The 19,895-nt window shown below is 55.5% G+C and overlaps 5 protein-coding genes across 5 annotated transcripts; 1 reads left to right on the top strand and 4 right to left on the bottom strand.

Annotated features, from left to right (window-relative positions):
* Positions 1 to 154: 154 nt before the first annotated feature.
* HER10_EVM0008279 (malate dehydrogenase) lies at positions 155 to 2,381 on the bottom strand. The gene is made up of 3 exons (XM_035477806.1): positions 1,381 to 2,381; positions 759 to 1,311; positions 155 to 696 (listed from the first exon to the last, which is right to left on the bottom strand). The coding sequence occupies exons 1-3, from the start codon at positions 1,586 to 1,588 to the stop codon at positions 666 to 668; spliced, it is 792 nt and encodes a 263-aa protein (XP_035338641.1). The 5' UTR covers positions 1,589 to 2,381; the 3' UTR covers positions 155 to 665.
* An 876-nt stretch (positions 2,382 to 3,257) lies between these two features.
* Positions 3,258 to 6,006, bottom strand: HER10_EVM0003457 (uncharacterized protein). The gene is made up of 3 exons (XM_035473132.1): positions 5,750 to 6,006; positions 5,531 to 5,698; positions 3,258 to 5,484 (listed from the first exon to the last, which is right to left on the bottom strand). Exons 1-3 carry the CDS (start codon positions 5,871 to 5,873, stop codon positions 3,542 to 3,544), a joined length of 2,235 nt encoding a protein of 744 aa, XP_035338183.1. The 5' UTR covers positions 5,874 to 6,006; the 3' UTR covers positions 3,258 to 3,541.
* Positions 6,007 to 6,300: 294 nt separating this feature from the next.
* HER10_EVM0001974 (uncharacterized protein) lies at positions 6,301 to 10,289 on the top strand. Its single transcript, XM_035471705.1, has 3 exons — positions 6,301 to 6,589; positions 6,646 to 7,055; positions 7,105 to 10,289. Exons 1-3 carry the CDS (start codon positions 6,424 to 6,426, stop codon positions 10,105 to 10,107), a joined length of 3,579 nt encoding a protein of 1,192 aa, XP_035338037.1. The 5' UTR covers positions 6,301 to 6,423; the 3' UTR covers positions 10,108 to 10,289.
* A 1,653-nt stretch (positions 10,290 to 11,942) lies between these two features.
* Positions 11,943 to 13,363, bottom strand: HER10_EVM0009682 (nicotinamide N-methyltransferase). Its single transcript, XM_035479162.1, has one exon. The coding sequence runs from the start codon at positions 13,111 to 13,113 to the stop codon at positions 12,208 to 12,210; it is 906 nt and encodes a 301-aa protein (XP_035338768.1). The 5' UTR covers positions 13,114 to 13,363; the 3' UTR covers positions 11,943 to 12,207.
* A 2,422-nt stretch (positions 13,364 to 15,785) lies between these two features.
* On the bottom strand, positions 15,786 to 19,242 carry HER10_EVM0005792 (uncharacterized protein). Its single transcript, XM_035475396.1, has 2 exons — positions 17,497 to 19,242; positions 15,786 to 17,424 (listed from the first exon to the last, which is right to left on the bottom strand). Exons 1-2 carry the CDS (start codon positions 18,347 to 18,349, stop codon positions 16,088 to 16,090), a joined length of 2,190 nt encoding a protein of 729 aa, XP_035338384.1. The 5' UTR covers positions 18,350 to 19,242; the 3' UTR covers positions 15,786 to 16,087.
* Positions 19,243 to 19,895: the final 653 nt, after the last annotated feature.

The raw sequence follows: 19,895 nt of genomic DNA, 5'->3' as shown, positions 1-19,895 counted from the left end.
GCTGTGCTTTTGGCGGGGTGCTTCTGGCAAGGACCGGGGCGGGGCTCCCGAGGTGGTGGACCCAGTCAGGGTCTACCTGAGGCAGAGCCTAAGGTAAAGTAGACTTGCACCGAGTGTCACTGATTCTTCCTTCTACATTCATCTCATCCACCTTATTGTTTGATTATTCTCATTCCCTTGGGACCTTAACTGATTCGTTACATTGTAGTCAACTCACCTTACGGATGCAGCAAGCACTTCTAATTGAGTTTGGCCTCCAAATTACAAAGTATGACAAAAGGGTGGCATATTAAGTTCACGCCGTTTACGGATTCGAACACCTTCACCCTGTTGATCCCCCTGCCTGTAAACATCAGAACAAACATTCACTCCTGCATCAATACAAACACCTCGGTGTGCTTCACGAGACTCAACAGACGACCATTCCATTACGAGTGTTATCTAGCGGCTTCAGTCTACTGGCCGACTTAATTTCCAGCCACAGCACAACAGTTCATCAATAGGATGATGACCTATATAACTGCCGTGGGAATACATGATGGTATATCGAATAAGAACAAACTATGACATATTTCTGCGGAAACCCAAAAACACCTCCAACGCCTTTCGAATCAGAACAATTGTTTCTCTGTCGCAGAACGGGTGCTAATCAAGCCGGAACGGTCTCATTGGGCGGGCCCAGAAAAGAACCAGTATCTAAAGTTTCTTGTAAGTCAAACTGATCCATACAATCTCGACTAGGGATGATTTCGACATACTGTGTAGCGTACTGGACCTCAATGTTAGCAGCCTGGCCCTGGCACGAAGCCGGCGCGCTGCCGCCGACGGTGTGTATCCTGTACACCTCCTGGACGTCCCCGGTGCTGGGCTCGACGGTACGAAGCCGGAGCCAGGGAACCGCCGCCTCGCCGTGCTGGCCGGACTGAGCCGTGAGGGGCGCGGGCATGGACGCGTTCTTGGCGCAGTACGAGTCGCCGACGGACGCGCCGTCGTTCTCGAGCATGAAGAGCGGGACGCCCTTGCCGGTGAAGAGGTGGTGGCCCGAGATGGCGAGGTTACTCGGCCCCAGGCGGCGGTTCGTCTCCTCCTCGGTGAGGTTGAAGTCCATGGCCACGACGGGCAGCTTGTCGAGCAGGTCCGGGTACAGGGAGCCGACGCAGCTGGCGTTGAAGAGGGTCGCGACGGCGCCGGTGGCGACGGGGACGGCTGTCGAGTTGCTGGTGTCGCAGGTGTAGTTCTGGGTGCCGCGGCCGATGGCGATGTGCATGAGAGTGAGGCCGTCTCTGGGCTTGCCGAGAGTCTGGGTTGCGGCTGGGCATGTGGTGTTAGTGTGTGTAGGTCTTTCTGGTTTTTACCAGGCCGCGGGATCTCTCAACTCACCTTCAGGTAGCTTAGCCGTGGAGAGATCACAGACTGGTGCGGTTGACAGGTACTTGGTGGCCTGAACCTTGGTCGCCAGCATGTTGAAGTACTCGGAGATTTGCTCGATGCTACCCGGTAAAGCGGCCTGGAGGTTGAGCGTGGGGTAGGCTGGCGCAGCAAGGGCAAGGGATGCCAGAGCCGGCACCAACAGTGTTGAGCAACGCATGTTGGTAATATGTGATTGCGTGTGTTGGGGGTGATAATGTGGAGTAGAAAGAGGCGGATGTCAAGGTATTCGATGATGTTCGGTTGTTGGTTAATGGTGTTGGTGATTATGCTTCGTTCCCCAGAAGAGTGGAAATATCGAACCAGAATTTCAAGCAAGTAAAAACCCAAACGAAACCAATGAAATACGAGACTAGGAAATAATGAAAAAAACTCAAGAAAAACCGAAGCAGATTCGTCACTCGATATATGAGATGAACCGTGGTAGATGGAAGGGGTGGGCTACACAAGTTCCGTAGTGCAGGCGGGCAGCCGTTTCTAATATACCACGACATCCTCAAATCGCTTACCTCCTCCCGCCCCGGCGGCAAAGAAACGGCCACCAGTGCATCTCATTAGGGCCCTAGGTTCCTGACCTGCCCAGAATGGCATGGTATCAATGGAAGGTTACAAAAAAAGATGGCGGGGGGGGAAGGATGTTCTAGCCGGGGGAGGGGGGAAGAGTCTGCCGCCGTGGTGTGCGAGGCAACGGCTCGGTATTCGCAGCGGCTGCCATGGTTCAAGACTGGCAGCCGCCATGCCATGCAACCGTACGACGGGCGGGAAGAGGACATGAGGGACGAGGATGGGAACGAGGACGAATGAGTGGAATGGCGGAGATGCAAGTAATACCAGCGGGGGTGTGTGGATGCCAGGCGATCTTCGCCGGGGTCAGGGGAGATGCAAGCGCCCGGCCCGCTTCAAATGGCCTCGTTGTGTGGTGACAGGTAGCGACGCGCTCCACGTTTTTGAAGATGGTGTCGTGCTGCTCGCTGCTTAGGACTCGAGGATTCGAGTTCGTGGCAGAATATTGCCGTCTGCTTTCTATGGACTTAAGTTGAGACTGGACTACTTGCCTAAGGTATCTGAGGTACCAGGAAGATATCATTTTTGGACGAGAGGACTATCTATGCGAGTAAAGATGCCTAAATGAAGACGACTTCAAGTGTCATCTTCTGGCAACCGTATACCCTACCTATCACATAGCACTTTTCAGTCCGCCTTTGTCCTTCTTGATCCGACTGTTCACTCGCATCAACATGTTGGAAATCGATGAAAGGCAAGGCCTGCCTCATCTGGACTTTGACCGAGTGTGTGTCTCTCTGTGTGTGTATACCCATGTGAGCGTCCTTCTCAATAACGAACCACAGCGGCTAGAAACCTGAAATAGCAACAAGAGAGATCGCGTCAACCCTCACACCTGATAGGCCAAACCAGTTGAGATTACCCAGGGACGGTACCACCTTGCCAGAAAAGTTGTACCCGTCTTTGGCCCGGCGACGCGCCCACGTTGCAAGTACCCGCTCTTGTACATTTCCCAAGGTCAGGTTTGCTTTCTTTTGCCGCGCTTCCAGCTAGGGCCGCGGCAGCCTCTCATTGGTTGCAAGGCCCATGTCCCCACCCGGGCCGCGTAGACGGGCCAGCGTCAAACGGGAATCCCTCGTCGAATGAGAATTGTCGCTGGTCTTTTGGTACATTTGAGTGGCAGCTCGGGACTGGAGAAAGCCTTCCACCCTACCTTAGGTTCAAGCGGGAAGGAAAACCTAGAATAGAACATCGTGGTGGACCGGGTGGGGAGCCACGCTTTCCCACGCTGCTTGACGCCATCTAACGTAAGGCATGATCTCGACCAGATAATCTCGGATAATGCAACAAAGTTCCCGTTCATCCCCGGTAGCTGATATTCAAAGTGATCTGGAATCTGTGTTCTGACAAGATCCCTCACTAAGCCAAGTTAAAGTACTGCGGTTCATACCACATGTCCTAACGCCCAATCGTACAGTTGTCGGTAAAAACAAGTTTTATGCATACAGTTTTCGCCCACATAGAGTCGTTCGTCGCTGGCTGAATCAACATCCGTCACGTTTCCCTCTCTCTCGGCGTCAATCTAAGTAGACACCTTACTGACCACCGTCTAGTGCCCACTAAACCCCTCCTCTTGCCAGTCGCCGTGGCCGTTTCCGGCCCCTCCCTTGAGGCCCCCGGCGCCCGCGGCGGCGGCTCCTGCTACCGACTTGCCAAGGTTGCTGGCGTGCTGCTCCACGTCCACCGTGCCGAGCCAGTATAGCGAGCAGAAGACGAGTAAATGCAACGCGACACAGTATGCCGCAAATAGATTTCTACTAGTCCGAGAGGCCAGCACCATTCGCGTCACTGAGTACACCACTCGTTCGGGGAAGCTCATTCGCTTGTAGGCTCTGGCAGACTCCCGCCCTCGGAAAGCGGCAAATGGCGAAATATTCGATTCATATGCCTTTTTGTATCTGTCCATTGTAATTCCCGGGTTGCCGCTGCCTCCAATGGAAACCGTGGAAGGGTTCGGGTTAGATGAGAATGCCGCTGAAGACGACGTTGCTGAAGGTCCGGCCCGATTGTATGTCGAGACGTACCTCGTCTTCTCGTAAAGACTGAGATTGTCCTTTTGAAGAGCTGATACTTCCTGTCTCAGCTGCGAGACGGTGCGATGCGTGTCCGACAACTCGCTTTCTAGTTCGGCAATTCGCTTTTTGAAACGGTCACGTTGGGCTGTGATCATTGGCAGGATGCCAGAGCCGCCGCCCATGGGCTCTCCTCCACCACCCATACGTGGGTCAATTCCGCTGATGATGGACGACGTTGGCGAAACTCTTCCACCGCCGCCTCCTCCCCTTCGTCCCGGTGCAATTGATGGGGCGTAGCGGTTGAATGTTCCTGCCACCGACGCGCCGGAAGGGAACGCGTTGGACGACTCTGACTGCAGCGTCGCGAGGTCGTTCTCGAGTCGCTCGTTCAGTTTCTGCGACTTCTCGAGGTCCATATTCGTTCGCGACATTTCCTCCTGGAGGTCAGAGAGCTTAGTCTGTAAGTCTTGGTGGGAAACGCGCAGGATCGTCAGCTCGTCACCGAGCTTCTTGTTTCGTGCCAAGAGAAGCTTCTCCAAAGTGTCACTTTGGCCCTTGGACTCTGTGGCACTTTCGACCACATCCTTCAAATCGTCATCGTCGCCCGTGGAAAACTCGATGCTCTTGAGCACCTCAAGCTCCTGCTTCACATCGTCGTAGTCACTCCACTTCTGCACCTTGGACTTGAGGTTGTCCCTTTCTTCCTTGAGCAGGCCAACCTCTCTCTCCAAGCTGCGCAGCCTGGAATCCAGATCACGCTTGAGCCCCTCCTTCTCAACCCTGCTAGCATCGAGTTTCCGGATGAGTGATGAATTTTCCGACCGCATGCGCATGTAAGCAGGGTCGTCTTCCAAGGATGTGGGCGTCTGAGTGGTCGCGGATGACTTTGCCTGCGCCAATTCCAGTCGCAGTTGCTCGTTCCGGGCCTCGATCTCGGCCAGGCGCTGACTGGTTCGGTCAAGGTCTGAGTGAAGCATCTCGATTTCGGCACTGGTGACGTGGCCTGCCTGGCCTTCCGCATCCCCATCGTCTGTCTTTCCGAGGCGCTGATTGACTTCGTAGCTCGCCTTGATCTCGGTGAGCAGACGCTCCTGGTTCTCGACCTTTTCTTCCAACGTCTTCTCCTTCGCGGCCCAGTTGTCCTTCTTTTCATCGAGCACTGCCACCCACGAAGCCTCCACCTCCTTTACCTTGCTATCCAGGTTGTTTTCGAGCTCCCTCTTCGCGGCAGATTCTGTCTGCAGCTTGCTCTCGGTATCCTCAAGCTGGGTCGTCAGCTTAGCGACGGACTTTTGTAGGTGCTGATTTTCCTCAGTCAGCTTCGGAAGAGTGTCTTCAGACACGAGCATGGAGTCGACCGACGCTTCAAGGAGCGGGTATGGATCAGGCGCATCGGATAAGGATGTGTAGGTCTGGAGGAAGGCCGAGTTGATTGACTTTGAATGGTTCGTAAGGAGATCGATGAAGGTTTGGTACGCTATTCGTTTAGTAAGAGCAACACTTCGGCAATGAAGACGCCATACCTTTCAACAGGCCTTTGATCTCGCCCAGCTTTGTTGCATCATCAAGTTTCCTGAAGTCCTTCGTTTTTTGAGCTAGTTCCTTTCTCTGGACGGTCGAGTCTCGCTGGTATGTGACGATCTCGGAGGCAGTGTTGTCGAGGTTTGCGACAAGGTTCGTGTAGTCGATAGCTAGCTCGGTCAGACTGTATTTTCAAAGTAGTATCCAAGGGGTTCCCTCACTTCTCCAGGCCGAGATGGCATGCTGGAATTTGTTGCCGCCCTCGGGTAGGTTGGGAGCGTCCGAAGGTGCTTCTGGCTGCGGCGCGTTGGCATTGGCCGCCAGGACGGATTCTACGTCTGCCATGTTGAGTCGGTTTTCTCGGTCGCAACTTGAATGATCACTTCATCACCGGGAGACCATGGAACTCCAAGAAGTCGAGATTGACGGCGGGGTTGAAGAGTTGTTTCAATCCGCCAGTGTCTGTTGTAGCTGTTGTCGTTCGGTATAGATCGAAAGTGTTTCGACTGAGCTCGCTGGTTCGGGGAACGTGTTCCCTTTCTGGGCAGCAAGTTGATTGGCTGCGCACGGCATGCAGGGGTTCAGAGGCAGCAGCAGCTGGTCGTTTCCGTCCCTACGGGGCCGCCCCAGGCACATGCCTGCGCCAGTACCTTTAGCACAGCGACCCGGTTACCCAGGACAGGTTGGCTACGTAATCCGCCTACGGTTAGCTGTAGGTACCTAAGGTGATGTACCTACACTACCTCTGGACCTTGTCATCAGATTACCAGCCCAGCTTCGGAGCTTCCCAGCTGCATCATATTCCCAGCAGAACGACCCTTTCACGCTTCAAGACGACCGTCGCATGAGCTCGACAATGGCATTACGGCACTCATGATAGCACGACTGAGTTAAAATGGCATCCGAGGACCCAGACGACCAGACCTCCTCTGCGTCCGGGAGCTCCAATGCGATCGCCCGCAATGACGGGCCCTTTGTCCTGCGCACATTGTTGGAGGATGTGCCGTTATCGGCAGATGGCGCTGACGAGGGGACCAAGATCAATTGTGTTGAATACCTAGGTAGAATATGTGACCTCTCCCATGGCTCATCACGGTGCTGACCATCCTCCCACCAGACCACAACCTATACATCGGCACGAGCGCATCCGAATTGCTTCATTTTGTCCAGATCCCAGCCGACCCCGCCGATCCGGCCGGACGACCATCTTTTATACTTGCCTCCCGTCTGCGGCCGGCCTTTGCCGAGAACAGCAACGCCCTCCCAGGCATCCAACAAATTCTCCTTCTGCCCAAGGTCGGAAAGGCTTGTGTGCTTTGCAACCAGACCGTCACCTTCTACTCTCTGCCCGAATTCAGCCCCGTATTCGGAACTACGCAGGTGAAGAACTGCAATTGGGTTGGCGGAGTGGACTTGAACGATCCCCAAGATGATGTTGACGAATCCGCTGCAGGAGTATTCATCCTCCTATCGTTGATGCGAAGGATTCAGGTTGTGAGGATCGGGGAGGTTGCAAGAGCAGTCAAGGTACGCAATGCCTCGTCCTGTAAGCAATGATTGACTAACGCCTATTTAGAATATCGACGTACCCGGGACTACAATATCGATCCGTCGCGACTCCATTGCCTGTGTTGCTGATTCACGAAGTTACTCCTTGCTCGATGTTGGCAGGCAGCTTAGAATTCCGCTCATGACCATATCCTCCTTGGACGACTCACAACCTGCGGGCGAAATAGGTCAGGCTCAAGATATTGCAGGCAGTGTAGATGGTGGTATCTTGAGAAGTGCATCGGCCGCCCACAACCGGCCGCTCCTCTCCGCTGGTGACCCTCATGGCCATGCTAGAAGCACGAGCCTGGGCGGTCTGCTCAGCGGTGGACGGAGGGACCTCAGCCCTCGAGGAGCCGATGATAGCGCACGGCAAGGATCTTCACCACCAACTCCATCTACCAGTCCAAGACCTTCGGGCGAAGGCCCCTTGCCGCCGCCATTAACAGACAAGCCCTTGCCAGCGGCGCCTGCAACTGCTCGCGCTGAGACGTCTCCAACAAAGTCGGCTCCCGTCTTCCTCAAACCCCACATTGTTTCGCCAACAGCTGAAGAATTCCTACTTGTCACTGGCACTGGACCCTTGGACCCCGGCATCGGGATGTTTGTGAACCTTGACGGAGACCCAACGAGACCGACTGTCGAGTTTGACAGATACCCGCGGGAAGTGGTGGTTGACGGTGGGGCCTCTAACCAGGCATCGTCCAGGATGGCACTGGAGCAGGATGAGGAGGGATATGTCATTGCGTCCATGACGAAGGACTCGAAGGCAGGGCTCCGTCACGGACTGGAGATCCAGAGATGGGATTCGGACGGGACGGACCCAGAAACTTCTAAGTGGTGGTTGGAGACGGAAACATCAGGAGGAGATGAAACGACACCTTTGGGGATTCGCTCGCTGATGGGTACCGACGAGACCCATTTCGAAGAGATTGTCGAAAGACTTTGTCAGAGGAAGTTTTCCCCATTTCCTGGAGGCCTTGCCGAAAACCCGATATTCTCACCGAGAAGCGCAGACTCTCGCACCGCATCATCTCTAGAGCAGATGACGAAAGAGCGAGAACTGTTTGAGCGTGATGTAGACTCCCAGGAAGAAGACGCATTACCCGAAGGGTGGGAAGAAAACAGAAATGCTGAAGAGAGTGAGTTTGCAAGACGACTGGCAAATGCCAACTCCAGGATAGCAGTATGGGCGAAGGATCATATTTGGTGGGCAATTCGGAACCCGACATTGCTGCGACTAGAAGCCCAACTAGAAGCTGCATGCGAGCAAGACGGGACCTCAGACCCAGCCAAGCTCAACCGACGTGCAATTTTCACGGTACTCAACTCGTTTAGAGGGCAGGATGCCAAGTCAGAGCTGGAGTTTGTGACATTCAGTTACCTGCGCCAGCGTGCTGGCGTCCTTCTTCTTACCAACTTATTGCATGCGACAGAGGCGCCATTCACAGATGCTGAACTGAAAGCCTTGGAGGAAGTTTTGGTGGAGAGTAGCCTGGATCCTCGCGTTGTTTTGTCTTTGATACCCGGCCTACGGAATGAGATTGTGGAGAGCCGAAGAGGCATCTGGATCTTTGGCGGCGTTAAGAGAACAACAGAGAACTACTTGGAAAGCGAGCATTTCCACAAAGACAGTCACTCAATAGGGGACCTCGACGGCAAAGTCGTGCAGTTTCTACGGCGGTTCCTAGCCGCATGGAGAAAGAAGAAGGGATTCGGCAGCGTTGCAGACGAGAGCGAGGTGTTCCGGACTGTCGATGCCGCGTTGTTGCTGGTCCTCCTCGAGCTCGACCAGACTTCACCCGCTGGCCTGGCGAGGAAGAGCTCGTCGGTCCGATCAGAGTTATATGACGTTGTCGACAAGGGGGTGGACTGCTTCGATCGAGCCGCCTCCCTTTTAGAATCATACCACCGCCTGTTCGTACTCAGTCGACTGTACCAAAGCCGCAAGATGGCGGGGGACGTTCTTGCGACCTGGCGGCGTATCGTCGAGGGCGAGGCCGACTATGGAGGCGAGCTGCAGGATGGAGAACAGCGCGTCCGTGAGTATCTCACGAAAATTAGCAGCCAGGCCCTTGTGAGGGAATATGGTGTCTGGCTCGCGAGTCGCAATCCGAAGCTAGGCGTACAGATCTTTGCAGAAGATAAGGGCAAGGCGCCCGGCTTCGAGCCAGCGGAAGTTGTGGCCATCCTTCGTGAAGAGGCTCCCGACGCAGTCAAGTACTACCTGGAGCATCTTGTTTTTGGCAAGGGGCACACTGGTTATGTCAACGACCTCATCGCCTACTACTTGGACATTGTTCTCAGCGATCTAGAGACATCGCAAGAGAGCCGAGACGCGTTTGCCGGCACATACACGTCATACAGAGCATTACAGGCTCCCAAACCGACATATCGACAGTTCCTCACGGATAACGCTCCCGAAGACGACGAGGTCTGGCAGAGCCGGCTGCGGCTATTGCAGTTGCTGGGTGGTGCACACCAGTACGACGCCGCCGCCATCAGGGAGCGCATATCGGCGCTGCCGGACGAGCTTCTCGTCCCCGAGACCATCATCCTCGACGGCCGCGAAAGACGTCACGAGGATGCCATCCGGCTTCTCGTACACAAACTGGGCGACTACGACACGGCTGTCTCGTACTGCCTGCGCGGCGGTTCGAGCATCTACACCCGCCCGGACGGCAGGCGGGAGAGTACGCCGACGCACGACATGCAAGCGCGGCTGTTCCGGGCTGTCCTCGGCGAGTTCCTCGCCATACAGGACGTCAGCGACCAGATTGAGCAGACGGGGGCGCTGCTTGAGCGATTCGGGGGCTGGTTCGACGTCGAGGATGTGCTGGCGCTGATTCCCGACCAGTGGTCCGTCGAGGTCGTGGCCGGGTTCTTGATGACGGCGCTGCGGCGCATCACGCAGGAGAGGCACGAGACGACGGTCACCAAGGCTCTCAGCTCGGCGGAGAATTTGAGGGTGAACCACGACTTGATTGTCAAGGTGGATGAGAAGGGACCGTCGATTGAGGCACCTAATTAGTGGCCGTGTAGCCGTGGTTGATGTCTTGGAGGTTCGAGAAGAGTCCTGTTTTGATGTAGAGTAGATTTGGTCCGTAGAGGACAGACATAGCAAGGCGGGAGAAAGCACGATAATGATGATGCCCTCATAGACTTTGCGCCCTATATTCGGTGGTACCAATGCAGGTGAGAGGAGAGGGGCTGCTTGATCTCTTGGCAGTATAGGTATTTGGGGTCACAACACACTGTTGTCGTGGATCGGAACACGCATTACAGGTCACAAGTCACCCTGAATAAGCCGCCACCGATGCACTTCAAGGAAAACTATTCAGCGTACCTAGCCATCGCAGACGGGGGAAACAAGGTCCGAGTAAGTGAAGGTGCCCACGAATGGGAAAACGGAAAGCAGCTCTTGTACCCTTTTTCCTGTCACGAAGCCACTGCATCCGGTCACGGGAAGTAAGGATCTCACCCGTCGTTCATCACTCCCTACGGCCGGTTGAAATCACGGAAGGGCGCCAAGATCGACGCAAAGGGACGGGAGGCTTCGCTGCTGTTGCTGTTGGAGTGGTACCTACCTGCCTGCCTGCCTGCCACCTACGTATCTACCTCAGCCTGCTCACTCAGCTCCTCAGCTCCTGGGAGGGACTCTCGCGAACCCGATTGCGAATGCGTCTGGTCGGAGGCACGCAAGATGTCTCTATCCCGCTACCCAGCTGCAGTCCTCATTCTTTTCCCATGGACAAAATCCAATATGAACAGATGATCATGGCCAATGGCAGTATGTGGTGTTGAATAAATATTACTGATCAAAACTTGGATGTTTTTGTCTCATGTGAAAAGCCTTGGGAATGAGAAACACGGATACATACCTAGCTAGCTAGACCTACGTGAAAGGCCGGGGCTGACGTGAAGGGCGGGAAAGAAGAATGCACGATGGACGGACGCTTCGACGGGCTGGGTCTCGGAGAAGGGAAAGCTGGCTGTGATGAGGAGAGTTGATTACCTACGATGCTGCAAAGAGGTGAAGGAGTACGGATACTCCGTAGGACAGAATGATGGGACAAGAATTCGATAGTTGATGTAGGTAGATTCAATGCTGGCCCGTGGATAGCTTCAAAGGGGGCTCAAGTTCTATTGATAGGCCGGGCCCCCCCTTTCGGACCAAACTCCGTCCCTAGCTCTGGTTCTAGTTCTAGTAGTATTCCCCTCCGGGCCCTCGTCCTACGATTCTCCCACTCATAACCCTTCTCCTGGCTATTGACTATCAACAGCAAACTCAAATACTGCATGTAGCCACGTCGGCTAACGCCCGAAGGAGCTTACCCCACCAACAGAAGTCTGGCTGTCTAGGGAAGAAAAACGCAGTAGGAGAACGGCAACGACGACGACGGTTTCAATGATTCCAAAGCGCCGTGCCTCAAAACCAAAAGTTCCTCACCCAACGAAGATCTAGGGCCCAGCCACAATGTCTAAGATCGAACCAATCAAGAGCCGTGAGCCGGGCTCAGCTCAGCTGGAATAGGGGAGAACCCGTACCCGTAGGGCCGTAGGCGCACCTCTGAGCTTCGAGGGCTTGAGTTTTCAGCCGCACCGGGCCTGGTACCCGAGTATAGCAAGGTGCTCTTTTCCTTACTGTTTTCCTGCTTTCTACTCTTGCTCCTGCTCCTGCTCCTGCTTGCTGTTGTTTATGCCATGACATATGACATACCCGCCCAAGGAGCTGATTACGGGCGAAACAAATTCATCACCATCATCCTCGTGGGCGCCAACTTTACCCCCTTCAGCCACCTTTCTCAGAGGAGATGAGAGTACCTAAGTGAGCTGTCGAGGGAAAGCAGAAAAGGCAAAAGTTCCCCCGGAGAATGGAGCGGGACCTCGGATGGGGCCTAGAGCCTAGAGCCCAAGGGCCTAGAGCTGAATCGAGAAATGATGTCGTTGAATGTCTCAGCATCGAGAGAAAGAGCGGAGCGTCGAGGTCCGCACCAATAGTCCTTATAAGTCAAAACCCCCATGCCCAAAAGCCCACCCCCATGCCCTGGTTCTTGTTGTCCGCTGGCCGTGACCACTTGTGTGTGGCCACCATATTATATATATTTTATTCTTCTTGTTCTTCTTTCTCTCACGCGGCAGCCTTGCGTCTAAGCACGGCAATAGTCAACCACCTCTTCCGAATCGTCACGTCCTCAATACCGCGGTCCCAAGCCCATTCCCGCTCCTCGCCGTCGCAGTCTCGCTCCCAAATGGATTCGACTTCGAGCCCGGCGTCCGCCAGCGCGGCCTCCTCGAAGAAGCCGCGCATCTTGGGCCGTCCCGTGTGAAACCCGGCCACGACCCAGCACCGGGCCTCGGAGCCTTCTCGCATGAACCAGGCAATGGACTTTTGCAGATTGGCGTGCTGCCAGGGCATCCAGAGGCAGTCTGCGACGAAGAGCCGGTCAAAGGCGTGCTTGTTTGCCAGGGAGAAGGCGTCGTCGAGCTCGCCCCACGAGTGTCCCTCGACCAGGACCTCGCGGGCCGTGAGGGCGCCGGTAGGGGAGACGGCGGGGACGATGTTTCGCGTGGCATTGAGGCGGAGGGACTTCATGACGGCCGGGGCAGGGTAGTCCGTCAGCACTGTGCGTTCCGCGCCGAGGAGGGCGGACATGATGCTCGGCAGTGCGGTGCCGGCGCCCAGCTCGAGGGTGGACATGCCGCGGACGTCAAAGTGCGATAAGGGGGGGCCGAGGCGGACGGGCACGGCGGTGTCGATACCCAAGGTGCCGGCCTCGACGAACTCGCCGAGCTGGAGGCTCGAGTTCCAGAGGTAGTGGCTGAAGAGCTTGCGGTCGTCGGCGGCGTCGGGCTCGGCGAGTTCAAAGGTCAGGGGACGGCGGAGGTGCGGGGATGTGTACTCGATGCCGTTTACGGCGTCGCCGTGCTGGTTTGTGACGTCGTCGGGGAAGATTACGCCGAGGGAGGACATGAGGTAGTCTTCGGGGGACTCGGCGGGCGGGCCGGTCAGGGAGATGCGGGATGTAAGCGCCATTGTTGACAGATAGGAACGGAGAAAGAGCGCCGGGGAACCGGGATGTCGAAGGAGGAGGAGGAGGGTGGGCAGTCGAGACGCCGGAGAGCAAAGGACGACGAGACACCTAAGCGAACGAAAGCGAGTACGACGACGAGGACGAGCTTGACAACGAGTTGCCTGCCGCGAGTAGAGTGCCGTCGAAGCGCAGTGGCGTTGAGGGTATGCGTAATGCAGAAAAGACGACTTGGGCAAATGGGGGAAAATTATCGTCTTTTTTTGGTGTGTGCGAGTGTAAGGACAAGAGGTCAACCGGCGCATGGCGGGGTAGTCGAATTGCCCCGCCATCCACCTCACGAGTTGCGCTACGGATACCTAACAACGTACACTTTCTCTGGCCAGCAGCGGCATGGTGCACAGCGAGTCCGAATCAGCGAAAACCCCCCAACGCCAGGAAAAACAAAAAAAGACCGAGAACGACACCGCCACGAAAACAAGGAACACGTCAAATTCAAAAGATGGGACGAAAGAGATGTGGCGTCTGTCAATGCCGAAAAGATGTCCTCGCGGTGGCACCGACGGGAGGAAGGGGTACGCATACATAGGACGCACAGCCATCAGAGCCGCAAGGAACCGCACTCGCGTCCGCGTCCGCGTCTGATGTCAGTGATGTGGGATGAAAAAATGAGTGTTGAGCCTCACGACGCCACGGCATGAAAGCAACTGCAAGAAATGGGACGGGGGGGGAGGCGTAGAGGACGTGGACGCGCACCACGACACAGGGGCACCGCTGCCCATCAGGAGTTGACATAACCTGCCCATGAGGTGGTTTCTTAGGTAAGTTTGTAAGGCAAGGTAAATGTGTTAATAGTGAGATGGCAGGGTTGATCGCGAGAGTGGGAGCTTCCCTGGAGAGAACCATCAGGATCATCCAGGTCGGTGATAATAGTGCACCGATACTACCTACTCCGTACCCGTATAGTGGTATCCTTACGCAGTAAGCGCGTACGTAGTATGGTACACTACTTTACTTCAAACCTCATCTCTGGGATGCTCTGCAAGGTACGAACCTGGAGCTCGGAGCCTGGACTCCCTGGGACTTGGCCCGGGGGGAAGCAGAGGAAAACAATTACCACGTCGCGGATGCTGCCGCGACACAGCCACACTGGCCACAATGTTTTTTTCCCCTCTACGGAGTACTGGGTAGGTTTCCCGCCTGGGCTGTTCCTCGGTCGGTGCGTTGGGGGCCTCTTCAGGGACCACATTGCCGGAGAAAATCGTCGTCAGCGGGGTCCTTTTTTCTGCGTCTCCATCCTTTCTTCCAGTGGACCGTACCTAGGTATCAGTGGAGGGAACCTAAGCGCAGGTGGCTGTGCAAACAAATCGCTGCAGACTGCAGAGTGGTCCCCCCCATAGCCGAAGCTTAGCACTGCTAGTGGACTCGCAGGAACCCGCATCCCGACAGTGGTGACCTTCCGCTCCACCCCTCTGGGCTCCCTCTCCCTCCGTCATCACTACCTACCGTAGGTAGCAACACCACCACTAAAGAACCTCACAGAGGAGACCGAAAAAAAAAAAGATAGAGGTAGTGAGTGCAGTGCAGTGGCTGTGCCGCCCTGTGCCGTCCACTCGCACCCGCATCCGCAAACCAGATCCTTTCTCTGCCCCAGATCCAACCATACAGTACACACACACACACTACTTTCGTCCATTGAGTTTTCCAAAGTTACTCTCTCCAATGTGCAAAATGCTTGTAATTAGTAGTACAACCACACTCTCACACACGCGCACACACACACCGACAATACACTAGACTGCGGCCACAACATGTGCATGCCACTTATGCATGGCTATTTTCATCCTCCCTCGGGTCATCCTCCTCCTTCATTATACACCTCACCACAGCATAAGGTATCATGCTTACTTACGTAGTTACGTACCCTGACACGAACAAACGTAAGCCGTACCTTACATCTTCGTCCCATCGTCATCAACCATCCGTCCGTCCACCACCCTCGATCCCGAATCCCGTCAGCATGGCCCCCTCCTCCCTTCTCTGGCCAGCCACAGGCACGGGTACGGGCTACCTAAACAGGCCGACCACCGGCCACCAGTATCCCTCATCCTCATCGGCTCATCCTCCATCACTCGCGGCAGAGCGCGGAAGTCGGAACCACTGACCACTAACTTAACCACTCGCCGTTCGCCGTTTGTTCTTGCTGCCTGGCACTCTAGGATCTTGGGACTAGACTAGCCAAGGTCGCACAAGAACCAAGGCACGCAAGGCAACCCACCCACATCGTGATTCGTGATCAATCTGGCAGTCTGACACGCCTGATAGGGATCTTAGGGCCAAAGAACAAAACCCCCCTCCATCACCATCCCCGATCCGGTAATACCGCTGCGAGTCTTCGGCACGACTATCCCATGATTCCCATACAGCCCGTCCACACTCCCTTGCTTGACACTATTGCTGCCGATCTTTGCTGCCAATCACTGACCCTGTCGCGCTGTCAAAACCGTCAGCCTGTTCCTGTTCCGTCATCCCTTGTTTCCGAGGTGTAATCAGATCGGGATTCGTTCTCCAAATCGCATCATTACCCATCTATACCCGAGGCATCACGGTTGTAAGCTCATCACGGCGAGTGAGAAGAGTGGGAATAGTGACAGTGAAAGTGAGAGTTGACAAGTATCTCTTGTTTATACCGTCGAGCCTTGGGCTGTAATATAGTATAGGGTATCAATCAAATGCTCCTTCTTCTTCAAGGTGCAAACAACATGGAACTTGTTCCGTCCAATCATGAACCTCATGTCCCTCCCGTCCTCGTAAGCCAGTCGTTGTAGTCCCGTACAAGTCTGCGCCAAACCATGCAACACCAAAATGTAGTGTAGAGATTTTTTTTCCGCTCGTCAAAATCGCTCCCGCCCAAAAAAATGAATGGAAAAAAAGAAACAAATGTAGCATCCCCATGATATTGTCCTCCGCCGCCTTCCATTACTGAGCCGCCTGGCAGCTCTCAAGCATCGCCTGCATCTCCCGCAGCTGCTCCTCAGTCGGATCGTCAGAGATCCAGGGTCCCTTCTCCTCATCCGTAGCGCCAAGGAAGCCCTCGGCACGCTTCAGCGTCTGCACGTCCAGGTCTGTCACGTAGTTGTTGCCGTCCGTGAGCTTGATGCGCACCTCGTGATCCGTCGACAGCATCATGTCGTCCTTGGCCAGTCGCCGGGGTCCATCAAACACTGCCATCACCCGCTTCTTCATCGTCATCTGGCCCTTGTCGAAGCCCCAGGAAGAAGGGTAGTCGCGTCTGTTCTTGCGACCCTTGGCCTTGACAGGCATAGGGCCGCCTCCACGGGAGTGCGTGAGGCCGCGCGACTTTTGAACACCGTTGACCGGGTTGCCCTTCCTTTTGGGCGACGCGCTGACGCGCTGCTTGCTGTCTTCCTCGTCATCGTCCTCCATCATCTCCTCGTCGTCCTCCTCCTCGTTCGAGGGCATCTGCGTTTGCGTGGGCAGATGGTTCTTCTCCAATGTCTGGTGCACTTCCTTGTCGTTCTCAACCTCGGCCAGGCGCTGGGCGTTGATGGCCTCGGAAGGGTCCTCTTGCTGCACAATGCGCAGCACACAGTCGTCCAAGTGCTCGTAAAAGTCCTGAGCGTTGGAGAAGGTCTGCGAGCAAGTGGAACACTTGCCGGTGGCATCGGGAGGGTATCCCGCGAGCTTCTTGCCGCTGTTGGCGCTGCTGCTCTTCTTGCGACTGTTGGGTGGTGTCTGCTCGACGCCGTGAACGGCTGTCAAGTGACGCTTGAAGACATCGGCGCGGTTGAACGACTTCTCAGCCGCTGAACCGGAGCCGGGGCAGAAACCGCACACCATGGTTCCCTTGTAGTGCGTCAGGGTGTGGCGGTTCTTGTCGTACTTGCGAGCGAATCCCTTGACGTGGTAGTCGCAAGTCACAATCGGGCACTTTTCAGGCCGCTCAGTCTGGTGAGTGAGCATGTGCGCCTTGAGGTCTTTGAAGACCTTGCCGCACTCGGGATGGGGGCATCTTTGCTTCTCCTTGCCCTCATCGCCGCTGTAGTTGTTGCCATCAGAGTAGGTTGAGGGGAATGAGTGAAGGCTGGGGCGGCGGGCGTCACCGGGAGTAGCGTAAGGGCTGAATTGCTGCTGCTGTTGGAAGCCGCTGTGGAGGAAGGGCGATTGACTGCCGTTGCGAACCATTGACATTGACTGTGATGAGGGCGAGAGGGCAGGCGAGGTGGGATACTGGTTGGGGTTCTGGAAGTTGGCCATCATGGGGCGGCTGATGTCGGGGTGGATCAAAGAAGGGTCTGGAGCGGAGAGGTAGTCAGCGGGCAATGTGCGATAAGGAGGATGATGCTGCTTGACAGAGGAAAACCAACAGGAAGAACCAAGAGGAGCGATGAAATGGCCGCTGCTCTGAGAAAAGAAAGTAGAGACTCGAGGAGTCTTTGGCGAGTGGCCCCAGACAGGCGCCGGAGGAGAAGAGAAGGAAGTAGAGCTAGGAGAGACAAAGGACAAGCTTGACTTGCGCGATGCGGGCGTGACAGGGGATGAGGAGGACGAGTGAGTATCCAGCACCGGGCCCGAGTCGCGCACGCGCACAGCTGAAGCTATAGCTGTATTGGAAGAAAGAGAGCCAATTGACTCGTGTGAAGCAGAAGGAAAAGAAGAAAGCGCGCGAGATGAGGGCGCAAGAGTGGTTCTAGAAGCGTTTGGCAACTCACCCACGAAACCCGGGGGCTTGGTGTTTGCAAATTCGAAAGTTGCAAAGTCTTCCATACCTGGGCCGGCGTAGGTCGAGTACTCTGTACCGGCGGTGTTGTAGTAGTCGTGGGGCACGATGCCCGGGGTCACAGCGATGCCGGGGTGCGCCCAGTCGAGGATTGGCGCCGGCTGGTCGTTGTGGGATTGGGGCGAGCCTACGTTGGAGGAGGCCGCCGATGGTGCTGATGCAGTAGAAAGGTTGGAAGAAGGCAGTTGGAACTCGGCGTCCTCGTAGAGGCCAGGTGATGTGCGTCCTTGGTACATAAAGTTGTTGTCGTAGAGGGCGGGCTGGTGATCCATTGCCATGGAGGTTGGGAACAAGTAAGAGGCGTCGGCAGGGATGCTCATCTCCATGGGTGCTGTGCTGAAGACTCCCTGTGGTGGCTCAGGGTAAAGAATGTAGTCGTCGTGGTGCTGGGGGCTCAAGTGCCTGGGGAGCATGGTATATGACTGGTCTATCGAAGCCATTTTGTACGAGGTAGATGTGTGTGTGTATGTATGTATATGGTGATGCGGGTGAAGAGAGAGGTAAAGGGTGATGACCTGTGGAAGGCCTCTCGGTCAAATCCGAGTTGCGAAGTCGCAGAGTTGATGTTATATGGTTGGTTGGTTTGCTGTAGCTGTCGCTCAGTCCGAAGCAAAGCCACACAGTTGCCTTGTATTATGCCGTCACTGCTATTCTTCCCACTGCTGTCAGTCGTCTGTACTATTTGACCTGCTAAAAAAACTGCTGCGCTGTGCTGCGCCTGCTTTGGATGTGGGGCTGGTGAAGCGCACCTGCAGCGATGTTCATGCCCGCGGCGTTTCCGCGTTGTGAGGTACCGGGCCGTTGGATGATTGGCGAATGCTTTCTCTTTCTCTCTCTCTCTCTCTCTCTCTCTCTCTCTCTCTGTCTTTCTCCGAGCTTTACTTTGCGCGCGGTAGTATGCCTCCGAGGATATGGTTCCTGAATATTTGCCGCGTCAAGTAACCAAGTGTAGTAACAAGAGAGTTGTTGCTGGCGAGAGTGAAGTAAGAGACGGTTTGGGTGGAGGATGTCTTTCTTGAAAAACGTGTGAAAGACTACTAGGTGATGGACCGTTGTCTTGGTGTCGTGAGTATCCAGAGATCTGGGTCTGATAGATAGATGTAGAGACTGATGGGGGCGAGAAACAAATCACCAAGAGCCTTGGGGGCTTCACGACTGATATAGACCGGCTGCGAGCTACGCTCTTGTCGAGAGAGAGAGACAGACAGACGCAGAGACAAGAGACCACCACATCTTGCAGACCGGGGGCACATGGGTTCGACGGCCGTGGCTTGCTTGCTGTTGGCACTTGGGGACCCGGTGGACGACGCGGATCAGTCTCTTCCAGATGGTGAACCCCCAAAGACGACAGGGGACCAAACGCCCAGGGGGCGGAGGTCGTAGGGCAGAGCAACAAGCAAAAGCGACGAGAGCGAGCAAGCGGCAGCGGCAGCAGCAACGCCAGAGTTAGAGGCGGTACCGTACCGTACGCCGACCTTGCGGCAGGGGTCAGGGGTGCGTCGAGCGGAAAGGGGGCGTGGTGGAGAGGAGGGTGGTTGCTGGAGACCTCGACTTGGGTGTGTGGTGGGCGTGAGCCTTGTCCATGGGGTGTGTGGGTGGTGTGCGTGCATAGACCAGACGAGAGGCGGCTTCTTCTTCCCTCGTTCTTGTTGCTCCTCCTCCTCCTCCTCGCCTGTCTGCACCATCCCCTCTTGTCCCCTCTGCTTCCGTGGATACCTCATTTAGCGCAAGATACGCACCCAAACGAACTAGCCTTGCTTGACTTGGCTCGAGGGACTCGGCCTGAGGGCGCCGGGTAAGTAGAGCCACGAAACAGCGCCCATTCCAGACTCGGTTTTTCGACCTTCGACTGCGAGCCTTCTCGACACTTTCAAGAGACTCAGAGAGAAGGGGGGTGGGGGGGTGTCCTTCTTCGTTGTCTCTGCCCACCGATGCGGGATGCCAAGATCTGTCTCTGAAAAGGTCTCTCATTTCTATCCGTTGTGC

The sequence above is a fragment of the Colletotrichum scovillei genome (assembly GCF_011075155.1).
Source record: "Colletotrichum scovillei strain TJNH1 chromosome Unknown Contig00001, whole genome shotgun sequence".
NCBI classification, from domain to species: domain Eukaryota; kingdom Fungi; phylum Ascomycota; class Sordariomycetes; order Glomerellales; family Glomerellaceae; genus Colletotrichum; species Colletotrichum scovillei.
This window is presented reverse-complemented; position numbering and strand designations above follow the sequence as displayed.